The following is a 25,213-nucleotide window of genomic DNA, read 5'->3' as shown; positions in this document are numbered from 1 at the left end:
TTTAATTACAATCACAGATTTCAATGTGTCTTATTGTTATTTTTGTGATGACCCCACATAAAGTCATTTGTAACTGTAACATGGAGAAAAAACGTGATTTTTCAAATTGATTTTCAACGAGACTTCTGAAAAGGATGGCACGAATTTGTCATGATGAAATGCCATGATGGACGTCGGAAGGGAGAGACAGAAGTGTTGAACTGATGGATTGAAGCTGTTTTCGTCAGTTTATTCATGTCTTTTTCTTGTTCGAGTCACTAATTTGTCTTGGAGTGTAACACACCTGGTTTGGGCTCATTGACGGCGGTATTTACAGAAGCTTGAAAATGGTTAGCTTAGAAACCGACCCGTCCTCCTCCCTCCCAACGTGTTGATAAAGTTACCCACTTTGCCTGAATTCATACAACAGGATTCATGTCACTACGTCATAAACTGGAGGAGCATTAAAACGTACAGAAGGCGAGACGCTAACCAGCTTTTTTCTGTACATGCTAGGCTACATGATGGTGGGGCATTGTTTCCATGGTTACTGGTGGATAGACGCCAGTTATAGTCATTATGACTAACGGCTGCTATCCATCGCTGCCATATCTTTTCCTGTTAAATGTTATACAATAAAATATCAAGTTTGGTTTTCACCCATGTTTGTTTGTACAGCCGACCGCGCAGCACACTGTGACCATCCATTTTTACTGCGAAATCAATCAAATAAACGCGATACTCTGCGCTGTTTGACAGGCTTTACAGGAGCGCACAGGTTGTTTAGACGTCCATCATGGTGGAGTGGGTGGCGTTTCGAAGCGAGTGACGTCACGTGTCAACCTGGTGATTTGTCTCGACCAGTTTTCCACACTGAGAGGAAGAAATTTTACCACTCTGCTTTCCAGAACAGTTCAAACTCAAGTTGGATTGGGTGCTTCTGTAAGCACCCTGAGAATCTTTCCATTGATTCTCAGTTAGATCTAGTCCTGGTCTTTGACTGACTGGGCCATTTTAAATGGTTTTATCTGGAAGATGACAGCTGTTTGATGTCATTGTCCTGCAAGGTGTTGAATCTCCACCTCAATCTCAAGATGTCTTTTTCCTTTGCTTCAGTTACCTAAACTGTAAATCTCTGCAGCACCTCTTTTGTTAACACGGGCCATCGTCTCTGATAATGCTCTCCTGCCATGTTTTGGTACGTTTGCAGTTTTACCACATTCTTTCCATTGTCAGATAATTATTGGCTGTATGTATACAAGGATTAAATAACACACTGGTAAACTATTCATTAATTATATGTCAATTTTAGGGGTATCAGATTCAATAAAAATAACACACCTTGTTAGAAATCTTGAAGACCAAGTATTATTTTTCCTACCTTACAATTATGTACTTTTTGCGTTGGGTTTATAAAATCTGACTCAAGCATTTTGCAATCTATTGTAATGTCTCAAAATGTGGGGAAAAAATCTGTGGGTATGAATACTTTTTTAAGTAACCAAATGTAACATCTATGATATAGCTTTTATCTGCTTCGTCAACAGATTGCAACTCTATGATGTATGTCATTTACCATAAATCCAGGAATATGGGCTTTATTAAGTACCACTTTATTTACCTTAAAAAGTAAGTAATCACTATAGGGTCAGAAAAAGGCGAAATGGTAAACTTCTCACCATCATTCCTTTAAATGTTGTATATATTTTGAGCTCACTTAGTTGTTGATCTGTTATCAGTCAACAATGAACTCAGTTAACAATCTTCTCAGTCTGTTATTTAATTATTTTGCAAATCATTCCAAAGCCATTTTGACCCGTACTATATGAAAACTTAGTATGAATTTTTTCTCTCAATGTTCCATCTAACTATGCATAACCTTTTTATATAGTAAAATATATGTGATAAGCCATGGAACTCCAAAAATGTATCTAAATTCAGCATTATGCAGAATCAACCTTCTCAATAGTTTTTTTTTTTTTTCTTCTTTGAGACACTAAACATGCAGTCTGTTGCTAAACTAACTAGAACATTTCTTCCTCATGTTAACAACATTGTGTGAAACAGTTCTCAGCAGTGGCGCTGAACTTTCTCTTTTTTTGCCTCGTGTCTAGCTTTGGCCACTCTGCTGCCATCCAGACATGGCACTGATACACCCACCATGAAGATTAGGGGAAGATTTAGCTCTTGTGCCAGCCTCGCTCCCTGTGCCATGCCATCCCTCGGCGCAGCGGGAGGTCCCGCTTGGCATGGCAAGGTGAACTAGCCTCTGATTGATGGGCAAGGTTTCAGCCTGCTACTGTGCTCCCTGAGGCTCGTGCCTCCTTTTCCTTTCTCCCACTGCTGTCTTGGCAGCACCGTCCAAATCCTCCTTCATACCAGGCAGCCAGCTAAAGCTCCTGGTGGGCACATCAATTACAGAGCGGCACCTCCCCTCTTTTCTCGTGTCTATCTGTGGGTCTGTCTACTGTCTCAGACGATGCCAATCTGGTCCCTCTCCATCTCCTCTGCCTTCTAAAGCTGTCTCTTGTGACTGTTGTTTTAAACTCCTGTTCATAAATACAGCTTCACACATGCACAAACGCACATGTATTCATGCACACACTCTCTGCTCCCTCTCACAAGCAGGTCATAATGGTAGGTGGGAAAACCCTCCCCAGAGAGCACTCATTGCCACAGGCTCAGCTGTACAATAGGCTCAGGTGTGTGTGTGCAGTATGTGCTTGTGTGTGCAAGACATGGCTGCCTTAGTTTATTTCATTGGACTGTTTAATTAGTCTAGATTTAGTTTGTTGTTTTTTGTTTGATTCAATGGGGGAAAAAATACAATCAGACATCATAAATACATTTTAGGTTAACATTTATTTCAACTTGACTTAAAATTTGGTTGCTCTTGGTGAAACATGGAATATTTACTTGCAGCACTGCGCCATCTACAGTATTCATGAAGCAACTGTCTTTAAACAGAGCGTCTTTTCCCCAGTAGATGTATAATAAAAGATAATATAATATAATTATATGTGTCATAAGAAAATAAAGTAAACGGTGAATAAAATAATGTCTTTTTTAAATGAATGTATTTTATTATTAAAAACCAATATGTAAAATTGGAAATCACTACTTTTTAAAATAATGTACAATTATTAAAGTTTCTAAACGGTTATTTCGTGCTTACTTTGATTAAGTGCATCTCTATCTATCTATCTATCTATCTATCTATCTATCTATCTATCTATCTATCTATCTATCTATCTATCTATCTATCTATCTATCTATCTATCTATCTATCTATCTATCTATCTATCTATCTATCTATCTATTCAAATTAAATTACCTGATGAGTGACAGTAAGCTGAAAAAAAAAAAATATTTTAGTGTGTTATTTGCATGGATTAAAAAACATTTATTTATTATCACATGACTATTAAATTATACTTTTAGAGGTATTTACGCACTCTTTTTGAATTGTAATTACACCATACATTAATTTAATCAGTTAAATGTGTTTAGAATTGCGGCTCCTTTGGATCTCTGTACTTATACACAAACGCACACGTATTCATGCACACACTCTGCTCCCTCTCACAAGTATGCTGTGTTTGTGGCAGCAGAAAATGAAATATTTTATGTAATTTACCGCATATACACAGTCAAAGTAATTGATTACACGTGTTTCTTTCTTTCTTTTTTTTTTAAAGGTTTCAAAATGATGTTCAACTGTACATGAGGCTGGAGTATACGTCTAAGTAAACGAATGTGTATTTCCCTGAAAGAAAGTGCGATGTGTGCGCTACGGAAGCCCGAGAGGGGAGAGCGGGGAAATCTCGAAGCAGGCTTCCAGAAGGGAAACAATGGCGGCTGGGCCTGGTGTTTCTATGCAGAGCGGCAGTCCTGCCAGAGAACTTTCTATTTCGGTTCAGCAAGGATCAAGTCAGACTTTCGGAGAACGAATAAAAACAGAAGATGTGACAGGTGCGCACCACTGTTATTTTTATTTTTTCATTCTAGTTTTAGAGAAAGTAACAGCGCTAGTTGAAGCTGCTAACGCTAGCTATCGCTAACAGTTAGTCTATCCGTGTGTAAGTGCTGCTTACCTCTTTCCTGCCGTGTTAAAAATACCTGATGTGTTCTTTACAGAGTAAGAACACATAAAAAATAAGATTAGTCAGTGTGTTTTGTTGTTAATCATTAATTAAGTTAAAGGCTAACAAGCTAGCAAAACTTTGTCTAAACACCATGATTAACACAAGACAACAAAAAGATACGAAAGATAAATATTTGTTCTACAAAACCATGTTGTTTGTGATTATTTGTAGTGTTTGTGCATCTATACGAATAAGTAATAACTTTTAATAAATGTCATAAAAATGTTATAGCACATTGAGTGATATAGCTGACAGTCGCACGTATTATTTGAATGGATGAATGTAATGTGATCAAAGTTATTCGTTTGCCTTGTTTTTTCTTCATTTAATCTAATACAACTTTATTCTAATTATGTATTTTCTTAAATAATGTTCTGATCCTCTAGTTATTACAGAAGATAGGAAACAGACTCAAGTGTTGTTATTGTTTGAGGCGATGAATGCTTGTAGAAAACGTGTTTTGTTCAACAAAAATGAACTTTAACATTAACATATTTGAGCATAGATTGCATGTTTAATAAAAGAGATTACTAAAGAAAAAAACGTTTGGAGTATATAATTTGCATAGGCTGCAGATATGTAATATATAATTCCTAACCAGCTATTTTAAATTAAATTATTATATCACAGCTGCACAGTGGCGCAGTTGGTAGAGCTGTTGCCTTGCAGCAAGAAGGTTCTGGGTTCGATTCCCGGCCTGGGGTGCGTGGGTTTTCTCCGGGTACTCCGGTTTCCTCCCACAGTCCAAAAACATGACTGTCAGGTTAATTGGCCTCTCCAAATTGCCCCTAGGTGTGAGTGTGTGTGTGCATGGTTGTGTGTCCTGTGTGTCTCTGTGTTGCCCTGCGACAGACTGGCGACCTGTCCAGGGTGGCTGGAGATGGGCACCAGCACCCCTCCCGACCCCACTGAGGGAAAAAGGGTGCAAGAAAATGGATGGATGGATGGATTATTATATCACCCTTCTATGAAGTTCTTTAATCAAGTCGGTTTTGTTATAGAGTGCATTTTAGTTGAACCTTTGTATTGCTAATTGGTTACTAAGATCGTCTATAAGGGGCCAAAATCCCTCCAGTGATGTGTCCCAATGTATTGTCAAACTACAGAAAATGTTGTGATGCTACAAAAGGAGCAAAAGTTTTTTTTCTTTCCCAAGTTGTAAATTGTATTTTATAGGGGATCAAACACTTTTTTCAGTCAGTGTGACATGCAAAATAATTTTCAACTTGGTTTCTGCTGTCTGTCTGCATTTAAATGACACTGTCCACATTCAAAATATGCAACTAATTGTGCTGCCCTGTGTGACTACAATGCTTTTTTTTCAGCCAGTATTTAATGTGTCTTTTGTTGTTTTATAAAAAAAAAAAAACTGTGTTGTTTTTAGAAGCAGAGAAGCAGAGTCGCATGGCTGCTCTGCTGGAGAGGCTTCATGCTAAACACAATGCTTCGCGGCCATGGGAGGGCACCATCAATGTTGTGCGTCAGGCGATGGTGAGACGGAGGCAGCTTTCACCAAACTATCTGAAAATATACAAAAAATGTCAAATTTCTAACAGTTTCTAACCGGTTGATATGAACTTTCTAGTGACTTGCTTCAAGCTCCTGTTGTGTAATTTGTTTTATCAAAACAATGTTTGTCATTTGTATATACATTAGGCATTTCTTTAGGCAGGTGAAAATACCTCCTGGTGGCAGAACTGTCATCTAAATCACTTGAATGTTTTCTTGTCTGACAATCAAAGGGTGTAGGCTATTTGGGAATTTTTCCACATTGTCTGTGAATTTATGTTGTTTGAAAAACTTAGCAAACACATTTAGAAAGATTTAAAAATTAATGTTGTCCCACTGCAATGCCAATGCTTTACTTAATGAGCTTATTACCGAGACACATCTATCACAATGTATTTATTGCATATTCATTAAGGTCAATAATAGCACAAACAGACATTAACTGTAATAACATACCACTGTAGTAAATATATGATACTGCAATTCAGTAGAAATCAAATCTGAACAACAGCTCTTATCTATAAAATCCATTTTTTCAGATTTAGCATGTTGATCTTTTTCTGACCACTTTGTGTCTCAGGAGAAACGCAGTGTGATGAATGAAGCAGGTCATCAGCTCCTGCTCAACTGTTTGGAGACCCTGCAGAGAGCTCTGAAAGGTGAGGATGTTGACCCACAGGAGACTTTTATTTCAAATTATTACATTTCCATTTAGAGGGAGGGTTAGCATTAAGAAAATGGATGCACCAGTCAGAGCTTTCCGATAACAGTTTTTTCAGAACAATTTTAGACAATTGTATTTATTTTCTGCTCTATATCGTATATATATTCACTTTTGTTTCTAAAATATAATTTCAAAAATAAGTAACACTTCTCTACAACTTAATATTTGATAGGAAAAAGTCCAATGTGTCAAATCACTCATTCATTATATATAATAATCTTTCTTTGATTTATCATGAATTATTTACATCAGAAAGAAATCTTTTTCAAAAATGGTCAAAAACATTTAATCTAAGTGACTTCTAACTCCCACCTGCGGGTGGCAGTATTTCTTACGTCTACTACACTTCTGCCTCAGCTTTACTTGTTTTCAAGTTACAATCTAGGATTTATATGGCAAGTAAGCAATTATAAGTTATGCCACTGAGCAATTTAAGTTCTTTAAAGAATAAAGTTCCGTGTGTGTCCATTCTGTCCGCCTGTTATTTTCTTCCTTTTTCTTCTATATGTAGATTTTGGAAGGAGATTAATTAGGATGAAATATTACAAAATTCCTTGCAAATGTTTCAAAAATAACAACACAAAATCAGTCATTTTTGATTGTAAAAGTCACAAGCATGCTTTTAATCTGTATCTTGATCATATTTTACATTTTCTGATCCTCTTTTTTTCCCAGTCTCATCTCTCCCCTCCATGACAGATCGTCTTGAGTCTATTGCTCGACAAAACATGTGAGTGTCTTACACCTTTGTTTCATGTTTTACTTTCTTCTTGCTATGTTTCTGGTTTAATTATTTATTACCTTTGTCTGTAGGTTGGGCTCTCACCTCAGCACAACAAAAACAGAGTGCTACATCACGTCAGATATGTTTTATGTGGAGGTGCAGCTGGACACTGGAGGCCAGCTAGTGGACGTCAAGGTTGCTCATCAGGGAGAAAACCCGACGGTACATTTTACTTTATAAAGAAATTCTGGTGTAATAATGTCTAAGAACATAGAAGTTTGACTTTTTTTTTGATGCCTTAAATGTTTGTAACACCTTATATGTAAAAAGTGATATTGCTTTTATCTCGATTAATTTGTTTCAGAGTTGTTCTGAACTTATTCAACATCTAAGGTTGGTACAAGCAACAAGTTCAAACCTTTGATACTTCAATATAATGCAGATGAATTAATGCTTTGGTGTAATTAATGATGGCTATGCCATCTTTTTTCTTTAGTGAGAAGAACTTTGAAGCCTTTTCTAAACATCTCAAGGGACTGGTTGATTTATACCGACTTCCTGGTGATAAGTAAGTTCCTTTGCAGACTATGAAATGGTATTTAAAGCAGAATTAAATGTTTTAAAACCCCTGGATTAAATAAAAATATTCCATATTATTTGTTCCTGCTGACTTGGGGTTTTGCTGCAAACCTACACACTCAATATAAAGTTTTCTTTTGAGATCAAACTGAACAGTAAGGACAGTTGTCATCTTTTTCTCCACAGTCTATAAAAGCATGGAAATAAAATACCTTTGTAGGTCTGAAAAAGTGTGGAAAATGTAAATAAGAGTGTGGAAAAGTGTTTATATTTTCATCCAAATCTTTTCCTTTTCGATGTATGTTTTTGTAAAAAAAACAAAAAAAAAACAATTCTGGCTATTCCTTGATTTTGCATTGACATATTAAACTGTGTTAAACCCCTTGTTAGCAGTTAGCATCACTGTAAACAGCAGTATCTATGTAATTAAACACCTTGTCTGCTGGAAATAGCCATTTAATATCTAATGTGGCATGATCAAAAATAAATACTTTGTTTCATTGTATTCTGTTTTTCTAGAAAACACATTTAATCCTGTTACTTTGATTAACTTTGTGTCTCAGTAAACTGAAAACGAAGATGTACATTGCACTGCAGTCTCTGGAGCTCGATCTCACCAAGATGATGACCATGTTTAGGTAAGTTAACAGAAAAGCTCTTTGTCACCTTAAAGATTTCTCTCTATATTTTTGATTTCACGGCTCAGTAACGGCCAGAAGATTGTAACATCACAGTCGATGGTGAAGCAGCCTTCTGCATTTCTCGTGAGGTTTTAAAAAATGATTGTGACCTAAGAGATTTCTCAGTGTTGACTGCTATAATACCATGTCATGTTTAGCGAGCTGGTTGCAATTTGTGAAACATATGATTAGATAATTGATCAGTAGTGAAACACTGTTTGGATAATTCTTGCTTTTTACTGTCTTCATAGGTTGGCAACAAATGCGACTACAGTTGAAACTATTCTCCATGGGAGTGTTGGCTTGTTGACTTCCAGGAGTGGTGGAAACCTGGTGTCTCTCCAGTGCTACGTCTCCCCTTATGACATATTTGAGGTGGAAACTGGCTCAACAGATAACAATGGCAAGTCCAGCTATGAACAGTGTTACTCTTAGTTCCTACTCCATCTTAAAAAGTGTGGAATAGGCTTTTATTGTCTTTTAGGTGTGGATGAGTATCAAACATGTCTTATAAGACCTCATAGACCACATTAAATGTTTTATTTTTGATTTGCTCCATGATACCAACATTTTACCCACTGGTATTTTGTTTTTTGATGCTATATGCGCAGTAGGGCTGCATGATATTAAGAATGGATGTGGCAATGATGATATGATTTGTGACAAATAAGTAACTAAAAAGCATTACTGTTTTTCTGATTAGATAAATCTATCAATGAGGATTCCCAATTTAAAAGTGTGGAACTTCTGAACATTCACTCAGAAATAAAAAGGGGCAACTTAACTGCCTTTTTGGTCTCTAGACAACTTTAAATTCAGATTAAGCTGAATTGTAATCTGTTAGTTTCAAAAATGGTGTCCAAAATGCCAAACAAAACACTAAAACTGCTATTTTTTATTTTTACAAATGATAATGGTAACAGAGTTAACAAAATTGGCTTTAAAAATCTACCTTTTATCTCTTTCATCCATTCTTTATCTATAATGTCCAATTAGATTTTGAAATAGAGGTGACCTAAGTTAGTTAGTCCAGATATTACAGGTGGCAATAAAACCCGATATTAAACTCTAAAATCTGAACCTAATTTAAGCAAATTGGTTATTTGTGGACCGTACGGATAGAAAAAATATTCACGCAAGTTTAAGAATAGCAATGCTTTATGGTTAAATGTCCTAAGCGTTTTAAAATTGCATAAAAAAAGAGTTTGGTCTGTGGAAGAACGACATTATGTAATAGATAATAAAATGTGTAGGAGCCCTGAATATGTTGATTGTTGGTGAAATATCCTGGCAAACCTTTCACTTTTCTCTGTTTGCTTTTTGTAGTTCCACGTTCCCTAGGTGTCAGTGTCTCTGTGACAATCGAGGGAACTTCAGCTGTGTACAAGCTGCCAATCGCTCCACTCATCACCGGATCCCACCCTGTGGATAACAAAGGGTAAGTCAGCGTTTCTTACTCTGGCTTTTTGGATATAAAAACATTCAATCTGAGATAAAGTGGCATCATATATTTGCTTTCTGTTCTATTTTAAGCACACCATCCTTTTCCACTGTGAGCAACTCCAACAGTGTGGATCTGCCAGCCTGTTTTTTCCTCAAGATGAACCGCCCCATGCCGTTCTCGCTCTCCTTTATTCAGAGGCTTGGCAATGCTACTTGTGAGTTTACCTTTATGAAAACATTCATTTGGTTGTAATGAATTTGTTTCCTATAAGGATTTAGGCCTAAACCTTTCTTCTTTTTTCTCCCCTCAGCAATCCCAGTGTTTGAGACGCCACCTCCCCTCTCACTTCTGTACCAGCTAATTGTCCAGAGTCAACTGCAGCTTCTAGAAGAGGGCAGTGCTACACCAGCCACCTTAAACAACATGCACTTTTATTCTGTAAGCTGATTTGTGCTTCCTATTCCTATTATTTGTTTATTTTAATAACTTCTTGTCAAAGTTTCTCCTCCTTCTCTTCAATTGTCCGGTCTTTGTACACATTTGCATAATATTCATTGAACACAGTGAATATGTTTGACATTGTTCATCCCATAGGTATTAAATGTTAGTTTTTTTTTTGTTATTCTTTCCCAGATCTTACCAGACCAGCATCACTGTTATTTTCTAAATGGTGATGCACCGGTGCAAGATGGCCACTCATTGCAAGGAGCAATGGTGTCCAAGATCCCCTTCCGCCACCCAGCGCAGGTTCCTCTCTTGCTGGATATCATTCGCCACCAGGCAGCATACAACACCTTGATTGGCAGCTGTGTCAAACGAACATCTGTCAAGGAAGGTAAGTAACAATGAGATGCGTACTTGTAACGAAGCTTCCTTCCTTCTTTTATTTTTGTTCACCTAAAGCAGCGTATCTTTTTTTTGTTTCGTGTTTTTCAGACAGTGCAGGTCTTCTGCAGTTTGAAGTCTGTCCTCTCACCGACTCAAGTTTCAGCGTCTCTTTCCAGCATCCAGTCAATGAATCTTTAGTCTGTGGTGAGTAGCCGCTTTTGCATTTTCAGCATTTTTTTGGAAAGCCTAAAATTCTAATCACATTTCATTTAAATCCATGTGTATTAACTTTTACCATTACATGTCAGTTGAAGAATCAGCAGTTAACACAGTTATGTAATATCTTTGGTCAATCTAGGGTTGCAAACTATAGGGTTTACTCAGTTTTCTTAGCACAGGAACTAAAATTGCGAGACAAATCCAAATACTGTTGCCTGTTTCAAGTTCTCTTTTCTTTCTTGCCTCTTTTTTCTAGTTGTGATGGAAGTGATTGACTCCAGACAGGTCTCCTGCCATCTGTATAAAGGACCATCAGATGCTTTGATCTGCACTGATGAATTCATTACTAAGGTGGTCACAAGGTGGGTTTTTCTCCTCATTAATGCATTAATATTGAAATGTCTGTTTAGTATTAATTGTTTCCTCACCACTGTAGATGCATGTCCATTCCTGTTACCATGCGGGCCATTCGGAGGAAAGCTGAGACCATCCAGGCCGACACTCCGGCTCTCTCATTAATAGCGCAGACAGTGGAAACCATGGTGAAGAATAACCCTCCTCCCTCTGGTAGTCCTCCATATAAAATGGTGGGAGGAGACGGGACTAACCCAATGGGACTACCTGGGCTTACTGGTGGCAATACACCTACTGGTGGAGGACCACCTGGAGGACCTAATTTTGCAGGTCCAATCACTAGTCTCTTTGGAATGCCCCGTGCAGAAAGGCAAGCTCAAGGAGAGTGCCTTACTCCAGGGGGGGTGACCGGCCAACAGCCGCTGCCGCAACAACAGCAAGTCCATTCAGACGACTACAGCAAAGTCACACAGAATCCCATCCTGACCAGTTTGTTGCAGATAACTGGAAATGTTGGTTCCAGTCCCAGCTCCCAGAATGCTCCACAACCGCATCAAACTCCGCCACCAACCTCATCCCCTGCCAGCAACACAAAGAGTCACCCTATGCTGATGAACCTTTTAAAGGACAACCCCACGCAAGATTTTGCCGCGCTGTACAGCTCGAGTCCCTTAGAGCGGCAGAACTCATCGTCTGGCTCTCCACGAACAGACAGCATGGGTGGCGCCTGTCCCAGTGGGAACACCAAGGGGAAGAAGAAGCGTCCTCGGGGTCCTGAAAAGGGTGGAGTGTTGCCAGGAGTGGGTGCAGGTGGTGGCCTAGGCATGAAACCGCAACCAGGGTCCTCAATGCCGCAGCACCTCCAGCACCACTCCGTTTCTCATGAAGATGATTTCCACCGCAAGCTTCTCTCGATGGATGTTGATGCTTCTCAGAATTCAATATTTGACGTGAACCTTGCAGGCGACAGCCTGGATGCACACCACAGCATAACACCAACACTTAGCCAGTGCGGAACGCCGCCACCCGGCTCTGGCATGGCTTACTCACAGCCTCATGTCCAGACTCAGCAGCAGCAACCTGGTTCTGTACCGCCTCGCATTGTCCGCCTTCCCAGTTCTGACAGCATTGGGCCTGATATCACAGAAATCCTACAGGAGTTACCAGAGCAAACAGGAAAAGGTAGCGGTGGCAGCCATGGGCAACCGGAGGATGGAGGTCCTTTGGGAACTCCCATCCGTGACTCCTCCAGCTCTGGCCAGGGTAGCGCAGTGTTCGACTCAGCGGACATTTTCAATACCAACAGCAATGAAAACCCGTTTACAGATGCAGCCGACCTGATTGCAGAAGCGGCTGCAACAGCTGCTACTCCCAACAGTGACTCCTCCTCCACTAACTTCTTTCCTGATGCATCCGACTTCAACCCTGACTTGTTGACCTCAGGACATGGCTTTTCCCAAAGCTACTTTGATGACAGCTCCCCTAGTGCTGATGGAGATATGGACTTGGTCAAGGGATTTGGGGGAGGTAGCCAGCAGAACACTCCTTCGGGAACTCCACAGAACCCTCAACATGGACAGAGCACTCCAGAGCCCTCACTCAAGGATCCATTTGATATGGGGATAGTCTTTGGAGGTAACAGCGGTGGTGGTAAACCACTTCTGGGGCAAGCTCCTGACTTAATAGACACACACAGTGGAGGATCTCAGAGCCCCCTGATGATGGGACTTGGTGGTGCGTGTTCGGATTTTAAAACTACAGAACCAAAAGTCAAACCGGGACTCATACGGCCAAAGGATGAGAATGGGGGAAATGGAGGTAGCGGTTCTGGAATGGGAAGCAGCTCAGCTGAGGGAAAACAGATCAAGCGCAGCAGGACGCCATCCAGTGAAGGAAAGTCTAAAGATAAGCCCCCCAAACGCAAAAAGCTTGATCCTGATGGAAAATCTCCTTCTCACAGCTCAGGGGGGCGACCTTACACGCCCCCTAGTGGTGGTTCAGGCTCTGGAGGAAGCATAAGCGGCGGAGGCTCCAAGTCTCCCGGTAGTTCTGGGCGCTCGCAAACTCCCCCAGGAGGTGCCACGCCCCCAATCCCCAAAATCACCATTCAGATCCCAAAGGGTACCATAACTGGGGGGAAAACGTCCTCCCATAGCGGATACACCTCCAGCAGCTCAGCAACTAGCAGCACAGGAGGTGTAGGGGGGACAAGCAGTAGCAGCAAAAGCCACCATTCACACTCCTCTTCCTCTGGGAAGATCAAGTCCAAAGAAGGGTCTATGGCGCAAAGCAGCAGCTCCAAGCCAGGGGGTTCAGGAGGTGGAGGGGGGCAGTCGCAAATGAAGGGATCCTCTCAAGGTATGGGTGTTGGCAAACCAGGATCGTCCCCAATCACTAAACACGGTCTGTCTGGGCCTGGGGGTACTGGAGGTGGAATGGGAAGTGGCAGTAAAATTAAGCCTCAGGGAGGTAAACCTCCAGGTTCACTTATGAATCCCAACATAAAGCCTAACATTTCGCCTTCCCATTCCCGCTCCAGTAGCTCTGGGGATAAACTCTCCTCTCCAATGAAAATGCAGCAATCCCAAGTTCCAGGAACTCCTCCATCTTCCAAAGCTAAGTCTCCGATTGGATCAGGAAGTGGCAGCTCAGGAGGATCTAAGTCTTCTTCTGGTGGAAGTTCCCAAAAACCAGGTGGTGGAGGTTCTTCTGGTTCTACATCTTCCTCTTCTACCTCTTCATCTGGTTCCATGAGCTTCTCTGGTGGATCTCAGTCGCAGTACGGCAGCGGTGGAGGGGGAGGAGGAGGTGGAGGAAATGGAAATGAAGGAAATGGTGGAGGTGCGGGTCAAAACAATTCAAATAACCCCAACGCTAAAGGGAAGTCTCCCAGTAGAAACAAGAAGCCTTCTCTAACAGCAGTCATAGATAAACTGAAGAGTGTGGGCAGCGGAGGAGTTGGGGAGGACGGCTGTGAGGTGGGGACTCCAGTGGGAGGTCCTGGATTGACATCTACTCCTTGTGGGCCTGGAAATGTTCAGAGCGGTCCTCCGAACGTAGGTTCTTCTAAGCATTCCTCATCATCTCAAAGCGGAGATTATAAGCGAGAAAAGTCTGACAAAGACGGAAAAGCAAAAGTGATGGTGACAGGTGGTGGCAGTGGAGATAAAAAGATGATGGACCCAAAAACTAGTGGGTCCGGTGGAACCACCCTGGCCAAAATTATCATTAGCAAACCAGATGGTGGCTCACCAAGCATCAAGGCCAAAGTGACTCTTCAAAAACCCGGGGAAGGTACTGGAGAGTCGATACGTCAACAAATCTCCGGGCTTAAAGCATCCCCTCTCTTCAGTGGCTCCACTCCGAAGCATGACCGATCGTCACCAAGCCACAGCCGCTCTCCAGGGTACACCCCTCTAAACCAGGACAGCGAGAGCGAATCGGGCAGCAGCTCAGTGGCTGAGAAGTCCCACCAGAACAGCCCCAGCTCAGATGACGACCAAACGGTGAGGCCCCTTCCACCCCAGGACTACATGAGCTCCATCCCCCTCAGCTCAGGGGAGAAACACAAGAAGCACAAGAAAGAGAAGAAGAAACTAAAGGATAAGGAGCGCGAGAGAGACAGGGACCGGGAAAGGGACAGGGACAAGGAGAAAAAAAAGTCCTCCATGTCCATGGGATCGTCTTCACATTCAACAAAAGCAGACAGTTGGTCGCGGTCTCCCATTTCAGCATCAGATTCATCACTCTCCATGCTTGGTTCGGATCGTCCATCACGGTCCAGCCCCATGTATATGAGAAACGAAGACGATGACCTTATGGACTCAGCACTCACAGGAGACTTTTAAATCGGCTCTTTAAAGCTACAGTATAAAACTCTTACAAAAATATAATTTTTTAACATATTTGTTAAAACTGCCACTATGTCCTGACAGTATGGCATTAGATAGATAATCTGTGGAAAAAAATCAAGCTTCTCCACCTCTTCTCAGATCTATTACAGTGATATGTAGTAGCTCAAAATCAACCAATAACAGCCAGAAGGAGGATCTTAGCGCTGTCAGTCAACCTTGTGTAGGTGCTGCTTAATGTGCTATTGGCACAGAAATAACTCACTGTTCCAGGAATACTGTTTATTGGCGGCCATGCTAACTAGCCTTAGCATTCAAGACAAGAAGGCACGGTGGCATAGCAGAGAGTTTGACGTGTACAGAGGCATGATTGACACCGCATAGAGTCTTTCTGGCTCTGGTTGGTTGTTTCTACTTAGAACTGGGAGCACTGGGAGAAAGCAGAAGAACTAGATTTTTTTTCACAGATTTTCTATTTCACAACAAAGTGATAGTTTTAATAAATATATAAAAGAAAGACATATTTTTATAAAAGTTACATGCTGTGGCTTTAAAAAGCATTTTACATACAAATGTAACTTTTATTTATTCAGCTGAAGCCACAAAAACTGAACATGTCCCGCTAATGCTGTGCTTTACCACCAGTGTTTACTGTACAGGTAGCATTGTGTTGTGTCATGAATGGGATGCCGGTTTTTATGACGGTGGACAATGGAGTGGCAGCTGCCTTTAGGTTCACTGCAGATATGGTTTTAACAGTGTGCTTTTTAAAGAAACGGACGTTGTTTCAGAACATTTTATCTGTGAGAACATGTCTTGTTGCATGTTCGTTTGACATTGTTACCGTGTTGTATGCTGTCCAAAAAAAAGAAAAAGATCTGATGTAAATGTGTTAAAGCAAGAATAAAAGTTTTTGCTTTTTAATTTTTAGGTCAGGATGGTTGTTGTTAGATTATTGATTTTTAACCTTTCTGTGTATTAGTATAAGAACTGAAGGAGGTTGCAGAATATGAATGAGAATTTTTTTAAAGTTGGAAATAAATATTTAATGTTTGCCTTTTAACATTATTTCTGTTTTAGGCTTCGAATCATAAAATTGTTTGACAGGAATTCGGCTGGTCACGATAACAAATTTTGCTGGACAATAAATTGTCACAGAACTTCTTGCGATAAACGATAATATTGTTGTTTTGAGAACATTTTCAAGCTATATAGTAATAATGGCAAGAACACATTCTCAAAGATCAATAAACTTTAAATTCTGAACAACATTTAAACACTGGAACTGGAAGACATTTGAAATATCCAAAATAAATCAATAAAAAAAAAACATCAGAAATTACTAATAAAATGAGTTATGAAGTCTGTGTAAACAAAATTATATTTCAAAAAAGGGATAGTTAAGACCAAAACACCAAACTGAAGATTTTTATCATTCAATTTTTGGTAAAAAAAAAAAAAAAAAAGAAAAACGATAAATCAAGCAAATGAAAATTGAGTTTCTTACTGTACTTACTGTAATGTTTTTAAAAAGCTGTAAATAATATTGTATTTTGGTGTAGAAAACACACATTTTTGTGTCTCAAAGAAATATTGTATCCTTCACAACATAAATTAAAGATGTTTTTCCTGTTTTTACAGTAAAAATATTTAATTTACGTGATTTTTAAATCCAGATTAATTTCTACCCACATTTGACAAACATGTTTTGACATTCTATTTTTAAGAAATCATTCAGTTTATTTGTATGACAGCAATTTACAAGTCTCTTTACAAAAAAAATTTAATTTATTAACATACATTCTAATTGATCCTACTTTTCAAACAGTAGCACGATCAATTATTTATTCAAAGTTTATTTAAAAGTTTCTATGTATTTAAATCAATGCTTTTGAAAGCAGAAATGTCTTAAATTAATCTTAAGCGGCTGCATCTACAAGAGGAAAATGAATAAAACTCATAAGGTTTCCTCTGGAGCATTTAATCCAGAATTCAAACGCTAGAAAAACAATGAGTGTGAGATATTTTATAGTGTGAGGGTGTGTGTGTTTCCGGCTGTCAACAACTTAAAACCCAAAATATCCTCTGAGTGAGAAATGGCCTAAGCATTCAGCTCAGTACAAGAACTAAGTATTTACACATACAGAACCTGTAGTTCACCCGCCTTTAGTAAAGACATAAAAACATTTTTTGTTTATTATGTAACGAGGCTGGGTTCTGCTGTTGCTAGGCTTGTTGCCTAGCAACAGCAGGCTTGTTGCTAGGCTAGTGGTTAGTGGTTGCTAGCCTTCGTGAGTGGCTAGCAACCACTCACTAAGGTTGCTAGGTGAGTGGCAGGTTTTTGAAACGGCTCACTTTCCAGACTCCAAAAAACGTTAATTTATTGAAAAAAAAAACAGTTGGGTGTTTTTTTTTAAGCAGTTGGGCTATTTTATTAGAAGCAGTAGAAACCCAAATGAAAGTATAAAAATGTGCAAAATGTGAATTGTATTGCAATTCACAATACAATTGTGAATTGCAATTGTATTGTGCCATTTAAATACAATTTATGCCATTTCAATACAATTTATGCCATTTAAAGAAATGGCAAAATACATTCCCAAGTTGTGCAAATTTAATATTCTCCCTGCAAGATCTGTGTTAAACTCCTCCACATTTATAAGGAGCTTTCAAGTAATGTAAACATTCAAATTAATAACAAAACATATTATTCTTTATGTGCTATGCTAGTCCTGATAATTGCTAACTGTTTAGAAAACATTTGTCAGAATATTATATGGAATTCCTCTCACCTAACTTGTTCATATCTGTGCGGTCCATCATATTTTATTTTTTAATTATTTATTTAGTTGTTTAGCTTTTTATTTATTTTTTTCCTCTCACCCCCTGCAGCTCGTCGGCGTCCTCACGCAGCGTACGCTTCTTCATCAAGCAATGACGCAGAATGGCCACTAGGTGTCGGTAAAGAGCTGCGTGGTCCTGCACAATCAGAGAACGAAACAATCCATTTCTGCCTCTCTGGACACAAACATCTGCGTGTCAGATGCAACTTAAAAAAAACTGAAAGAAGAAAAAGACAGGAGTTATTTCCCAGAATGCTTTGCGGCATGTTTTTGTCTCCTGAGATGGAAGTGCGTAACATTGATCTGACTCTTGTGTGTTATTAAGGCAAATGTTTATTTTACTGCAGTAACAGTTTGCAAAGCCTGAGGATAATGTCCTGTTCACACTAAATGTTTCTGAGCTGAATTCAATGGGATGTTTAATGAAAGCCATGGAGCTCGTCTTCCATTCTTTCTCTGCCCAGGATGCAGCAGAAGTCTGATTGAACTGCCTGCTGTGATGATTAGCAGGCAGCTCAACCAGAGCCAGAGTTTGGGATACAAATTGCTGCACCTGACTTTGAGTGTCTTAAAGCTGCCAGCATTGAACCTTCTGCTGTGCACGTCCCTCTGTTCCCTGATAAAAACATCAGAGGTTCTAGACTCGAGCTCAAACAGTACCAAACCCCCAATACAATTCCACCTGTTGACAATTTATTCTTTATAGCTGACCTCTCCAACACATTTTTAAATTCCAGCGTCATGCCTGGACATTTATCAGAGTCCTACAATCTATGATGCAGAGCTGAAAGACAGTTTAGATTCTCTCACCTATCCGGTGGCCTTGCACTGTTTCAGTATGTCCTCACAAAAGACACAGCTTCTCTGCTGAAACATTTATATGCTTTTGGCCACAAAGTTACTTTTTCAAAATTGCAATTTGTGCAGGAAAATGTCCCATTTTTAGAACAGATCATCACGTTCTGTACTCCAACATGTTTTCCTCTTCATTTTTTATTTCTCTCTGGGAGATTGAAGAATAAAAATTATTGAGCAAAACTAGATCCTGCAAGACAGAACTTGCAGGATCTAGAATTTACTGCCTTCAGGCATCCAAAACATAATGTGTACCTCAGCTTAAACTGTATTTGATGTAGACGGCTCCTGAGTGTTATATGGATGGACATTCTGTATACTTGTGTTGTCCACTTTTTGTTTTTATTTCAATACAGGAAAAAAAAATCCATTGGACGGTAAACAACTCAGGCTGCTGCGGTTTGTTTGGGATCACTGCAAAACCTGAGAGCAGCTGAGAGATCAAGGAGCTGCTCCTGTTTCAAACAAAGTTTGAGACGAGGTGGATGTTAATGAAGGCCCAGTGATTTCTGAAACAATTGCTCAGCAGCAAGTGAAGCGAGGGAGGAGAGAAATGAAGGAGGGTGCGTGCGTGTGTGTATGCGTGTGTCCATGAAGTGCAAGTGCTTCGATGCTTTGGCTTAAGGATTGTTTATGTTGCCTTCTTGGTTCCTGTAAGCAGAGAGTAAAGCTGCCTGAGTGACTGATTCATTACACCAGGAATGAACGAACGGCCGACATTTAAAACGACATTTATGGACACGCCCCCTCACCCCGCCGGCCTTTAAAAGGACCAGCGATAGACCGGGGAAGCCAACCATCAGAGAGACGCTACCAATAGTTTCTGCAAGAAGCAACGGAAAACAATCACATTTTCTCTGTAAGTATAAAGTTATTATTTTTCTTTTATTTAGTGAGTTTCATTTCTTTACTATGGAAGATTATTAGAGATAAAATGGGAAAAAAAAGAACTTAAAAAAAATATTATTTTTCTTTTTTTCCTCAGACCTTAATTTTCTGAGGTCAAAAGTCAGAAGAAATGTTTTTTGTTTTTTTGGGTGGCACTAATTGTCTTCCATACTTCCAAGATATTAACTCAGATGAACTTTTTTTTCATTCCAGGTGACGACAGAATGGGGATTACTTTTCTTCTGCTGCTGCTGCTGATGGTGTCTTTGACTTCTGCCTCGGCACTGAAAGAAGGTCAAAGGTCAGCAACATCTCACTCCCTGCTAATGTATATAATGTAATAAAGCAGGACGCTCCCATAAAAATATTAATATAATGCTAAAATCACCATTACTATTGAAGCAATAAGCTCTTTAAAGATTATTAATAAGCAGTTTTAAGACACTTTTATTAAAAATACATAGATTATTTTGAAGACTATTCATTTTAAGGTTATACCTGCTCATCATTAGTTTATCTTCTTCACAGTTAAATTAATACACTGCAAAAACACTAATTTTCACTATATATATATATTTTCACTATATATATATATATAATATATATATCTTATTACACTAAAATAAGACAAAACTAACTTACAACTTTTCAGAAGGACTTAGGAACTTGTATTAAATAAATAATTCTTTAGTATTTATTTAAAAAGAACTAGTTAGTGAAATAATCAATAATCCTGATTAAAGTGATTGACTTAAAACAAGCTCCTATATTTTACTGAAAAGTTCTGTTTAAATTACTTTTGTCTTATTTCAGTAGCACTAAGATATTAACATTAGTACTTGGTAAGATTTTGTGATTTTGCAGTGTAATGTATAAAAACTATTTGTTAATAACTGACAGTCTTATTGCATAGAGGTTTCTGTAATCATTAAAATCAAAGCTGAATGATTGTAAAGCTGAACCACGTTGTTGTTTCTGCAGCAGTGAAATGGATGCCGGCCTCCTGAGAGAGGACCAGACTCACAGGTCAGAGGTCAAGGAGAGAGCATATGCTCCCATCCCGAATTATTCAAACATCAACCACTTTGAGCTGTCCAATCTTCCTACTTCTTTGTTTAATCCCTTCCTCCATCCATCCATCCATCCATCCATTTTCTTCCGCTTATCCGGGGTCGGGTCGCGGGGGCAGCAGCTTCAGAAGGGAGGCCCAGACTTCCCTCTCCCCAGCCACTTCTTCCAGCTCCTCCGGGGGAATCCCAAGGCATTTCCAGGCCAGCCGAGAGACGTAATCCCTCCAGCGTGTCCTGGGTCTTCCCCGAGGCCTCCTCCCGGTGGGACGTGCCCGGAACACCTCACCAGGGAGGCGTCCAGGAGGCATCCTGACCAGATGCCCGAGCCACCTCAACTGGCTCCTCTCGACGTGGAGGAGCAGCGGCTCTACTCTGAGTCCCTCCCGGATGACCGAGCTTCTCACCCTATCTCTAAGGGAGAGCCCAGCCACCCTGCGGAGGAAACCTATTTCGGCCGCTTGTACCCGTGTTCTCGTTCTTTCGGTCATGACCCAAAGCTCATGACCATAGATGAGGGTGGGAACGTAGATCGACCGGTAAATCGAGACACGGTCGAACGCCTTCTCCAAGTCCACAAAACACATGTAGACTGGTTGGGCGAACTCCCATGCACCCTCCAGGACCCCGCTGAGGGTGTAGAGCTGGTCCAGTGTTCCACGACCAGGACGAAAACCACACTGCTCTTCCTGAATCCGAGGTTCGACTATCCGACGGACCCTCCTCTCCAGGACCCCTGAATAGACCTTACCAGGGAGGCTTAAGAGTGTGATCCCCCTGTAATTGGAGCACACCCTCCGGTCCCCCTTTTTAAACAGGGGGACCACCACCCCAGTCTGCCAGTCCAGGGGAACTGCCCCCGATGTCCATGCGATGTTGCAGAGTCGCGTTAGCCAACACAACCCCGCAACATCCAGAGCCTTAAGGAACTCCGGGCGGATCTCATCCACCCCCGGGGCCCTGCCACCGAGGAGCTTTTTGACCACCTCGGCGACCTCGTCCCCAGAGATTGGAGAGCCCAGCCCAGAGTCCCCCTGCTCAGCTTCCTCAACAGAAGGCATGTTGGTGGGATTGAGGAGGTCTTCAAAGTATTCCGCCCACCGGCCCACAACGTCCCGAGTTGAGGTCAGCAGCGCACCATCCCCACTATAAACAGTGTTGGTGCTGCACTGCTTCCCCCCCCTGAGACGCCGGATGGTGGACCAGAATCGCCTCGAAGCCGTACGGAAGTCTGTCTCCATGGCCTCTCCAAACTCCTCCCACGCCCGAGTTTTTGCCTCAGCGACAACCCGAGCCGCATGCCGTTTCGCCCGCCGGTACCCATCAGCTGCTTCTGGAGTCCCACAGGCCAAAAAGGCCCGGTAGGACTCCTTCTTCAGCTTGACAGCATCCCTCACCGAAGGTGTCCACCAACGGGTTCGAGGGTTGCCGCCGCGACAGGCACCAACAACCTTGCGGCCGCAGCCCCGATAGGCCGCCTCGGCAATGGAGGTACGGAACATGGTCCACTCAGACTCAATGTCCCCCACCTCCCCCAGAACGTGTTCGAAATTCTGCCGGAGATGAGAGTTGAAGCTCCGTCTCACAGGGGACTCCGCCAGACGTTCCCAGCAGACCCTCACTACACGTTTGGGCCTGCCAGGTCTGACTGGCTTCCTCCCCCACCACCGGAGCCAACTCGTCACCAGGTAGTGGTCAGTGGACAGCTCCGCACCTCTCTTCACCCGAGTGTCCAAGACATACGGCCGCAAATCCGATGAGTCGATGACAAAGTCAATCATCGAACTGCGGCCTAGGGCGTCCTGGTGCCAAGTGCACATATGGACGCCCTTATGCCTGAACATGGTGTTCGTGATGGACAATCCGTGACGAGCACAGAAGTCCAACAACAGAACACCGCTTGGGTTCAGATCGGGGGGGCCGTTCCTCCCAACCACGCCTCTCCAGGTCTCACTGTCATTGCCCACGTGAGTGTTGAAGTCTCCCAGTAGAACAAGGGAGTCCCCAGGAGGGGCACTCTCCAGTACCCCCTCTAAGGACTCCAAGAAGGGTGGGTAATCTGAACTGCCGTTCGGCCCGTAAGCACAAACAACAGTCAGAACCCGTCCCCCCACCCGTAGGCGGAGGGAGGCTACCCTCTCGTTCACCGGGGTGAACCCCAACGTACAGGCGCCCAAATGGGGGGCAACAAGTATGCCCACTCCAGCCCGGCGCCTCTCACCGTGGGCAACTCCAGAGTGGAAGTACGTCCAGCCCCTCTCAAGGAGACTGGTTCCAGAACCAGAGCCATGCGTCGAGGTGAGGCCGACTATTTCTAGCCGGAACCTCTCAGCCTCGCACACTAGCTCCGGCTCCTTCCCCACCAGAGAGGTGACGTTCCACGTCCCAAGAGCCAGCTTCTGCAGCCGAGGATCAGACCGCCAGGGTCCCCTCCCTTGGCTGCCGCCCATAGCACAATGCACCCGACCCCTTTGGCCCCTCGGACAGGTGGTGAGCCCATCGGAAGGGGGACCCACGTCTCCTCTTCGGGCTGAGCCCGGCCGGGCTCCGTGGGTAAAAGCCCGGCCACCAGGCGCTCGCCATCGTGCCCCACCTCCAGGCCTGGCTCCAGAGTGGGGCCCCGGTGACCCGCGTCCGGGCGAGGGAAAACGCAGTCCAAAGTTCGTATTCATCATAGGGGTCTTCGGGCTGCACTTTGTCTGGTTCCTCACCTAGGACCTGTCTGCCTTGGGTGACCCTACCAGGGGCATAAAGCCCCAGACAGCATAGCTCCTAGGATCATTGGGACACTCAAACCCCTCCACCACGATAAGGTGGCAGCCCAAGGAGATTTTATTTTTTCCTTATTTTAGATTTATGTCAAATAAACTCAACCTGATTATTAATTTGTAATTTAGCTGATCTCCTTTTTTTCTTCTTTTTTTTTTCAGTGACACCCTGAATGAAAAGTTACGTTTCCGTCGAGTCCCGTTTCGCAGAATATGCACATCCACGAATTGTCGCCTTCGCAACCAGGACCGACTCAGCAACGGCAAATTGGAAAAGGCGGGAACGAAGGCCAAGGACCCATATGGATTCGGCCGTTAGGGGCCGTTAGGGGCCGTTAGGGGCCGTTAGGGGCCTTCGGGCCCCGATGGCCACGTCCGGCGTCCAAACTGGCATGTTGAGATCTTTCCAGTTTCATGCACAGAATAAAATAATGGTAATTAAGAAGAAAAGAGTATTAGTATTGAAACAGGCCCATATAAAAAGTGGTTGTAATCTTTTTAATGTTAATTATTGTGATTAAATAATAATATGATTGTGAAATGTACACGACGAATCACATTGTAACCTTAGTGCTGTAGTAAGCCAAAGGTAAAATCAGTTAGGGTCAGGACGAAACAAAAAAAAATAGAGGTGCTTTGAAATTGTTGTTGAAAAAGTATAAAAGACTCTGAAAAGGGGAACAAAGCGCTTCGTCCCCGGCTGCAGACGTCCAGACAGAAAATACGGATGGAGGACGGAGCCGTGGAAAGACACGGCCTACAGCCCTGGCTCCTGATTGGACTGCTGTCCTCAACTCTCCCAAAGAGATCTCCAACAGCTGCAACAGACTGTGGCTACAGACTCCACAGCTGAGGACAAGCTGAACCACACTGAGGACGACAACATCTCTCACCCATTCAGAGGAGGACTCTGCAGGGAAGAAGCAAACCTCTGCCGCCGAGATCATGAGCCATCTGAGTCCAACTGCTCATTCTTTAATTAACAACACAGATTAGGGAAAGGTAGTAGATTTAATATATGTGACTTTGAAATTAACTTGGATCTAAAACAATTGATTATTGAGTTTATGCAGTTGATTAACCTGGCTAAATAAAGCATCATGAAAAATTCTAATATGAAGTGTGGACAATCAAATGAATGTTGTCGTTTTTTAATTTATAGTTATTTTAGTGATTGTAAAAACTAATGGCACACGTTTCTAGAGGTTTTTAATGGTTACAACACCCCTGGAGCTCATGTTGAGCTAATAAATTAATCTAGCCCGATAACAAGAGCTCATTGTTAGAGAGAGAGAGCTGCCGTTAACAGGTGTGGCTCTTATGCAGCTGCAGGGTTACTCACTTGATTTGCTTCATTAACCGAAAAAGGGCCTGGCACCTGGATTAGGTGGTTTAGTGAAACCAGCTTTAACAGATTGTTCCAGAAGCTCTAGTTAGAGTAAGACTCAATAGGTTTAGGAACATTCATTTATTTCCAAAAAACGATTGGGTGGGGGTTTTTTTTAGAAGCAGTAGAAACCCACATGAAAGTATAAAAATGAGATTTTTGAATAGTCGTCCCCTTTAAGAAATGTCTTCAAATCACTTTCCCAGATTGGGCAAATTTAATATTCTCCTCATAAGACCTGAGTTAAAGTCCTCCACGTTTATAATGAGCTTTCAAGTAAACATTTATCACCATCTTTAAAAAAAAACATAAACCCTTATAGTAAGTCTCTTAGTAGATTTGATAAGAGAAAACTAACTTCCAAGTAAC

At 41.7% G+C, this 25,213-nt stretch overlaps 1 protein-coding gene across 4 annotated transcripts; it reads left to right on the top strand.

Annotated features, from left to right (window-relative positions):
• Positions 1 to 1,097: 1,097 nt before the first annotated feature.
• med1 (mediator complex subunit 1) lies at positions 1,098 to 24,571 on the top strand. Of its 4 annotated transcripts, XM_081600635.1 has the most exons (22): positions 1,098 to 1,177; positions 2,094 to 2,236; positions 3,678 to 3,951; positions 5,509 to 5,615; positions 6,214 to 6,292; positions 7,033 to 7,087; positions 7,171 to 7,303; positions 7,446 to 7,474; positions 7,578 to 7,649; positions 8,224 to 8,298; positions 8,592 to 8,743; positions 9,667 to 9,778; positions 9,874 to 9,998; positions 10,095 to 10,222; positions 10,418 to 10,619; positions 10,721 to 10,816; positions 11,088 to 11,193; positions 11,268 to 19,297; positions 19,396 to 19,593; positions 19,836 to 19,923; positions 20,604 to 20,648; positions 23,620 to 24,571. In XM_081600635.1, the coding sequence occupies exons 3-18, from the start codon at positions 3,831 to 3,833 to the stop codon at positions 15,031 to 15,033; spliced, it is 5,358 nt and encodes a 1,785-aa protein (XP_081456761.1). In that variant the 5' UTR covers positions 1,098 to 1,177; positions 2,094 to 2,236; positions 3,678 to 3,830; the 3' UTR covers positions 15,034 to 19,297; positions 19,396 to 19,593; positions 19,836 to 19,923; positions 20,604 to 20,648; positions 23,620 to 24,571. The 4 variants fall into 4 exon arrangements, with proteins under 4 accessions (XP_081456761.1, XP_081456762.1, XP_081456760.1 ...); XM_081600636.1 differs by having other exon boundaries at positions 5,512 to 5,615; positions 11,268 to 19,593; XM_081600634.1 differs by having other exon boundaries at positions 11,268 to 19,593.
• The last annotated feature ends 642 nt before the right edge of the window (positions 24,572 to 25,213 follow it).

Source organism: Poecilia reticulata, chromosome 19 (genome assembly GCF_904066995.2).
Source record: "Poecilia reticulata chromosome 19, P_reticulata-male-v2, whole genome shotgun sequence".
Lineage (NCBI taxonomy): Eukaryota > Metazoa > Chordata > Actinopteri > Cyprinodontiformes > Poeciliidae > Poecilia > Poecilia reticulata.
The sequence above is the reverse complement of the archived record's forward strand: the minus strand, read 5'-3'. Positions and strand labels throughout refer to the sequence as shown.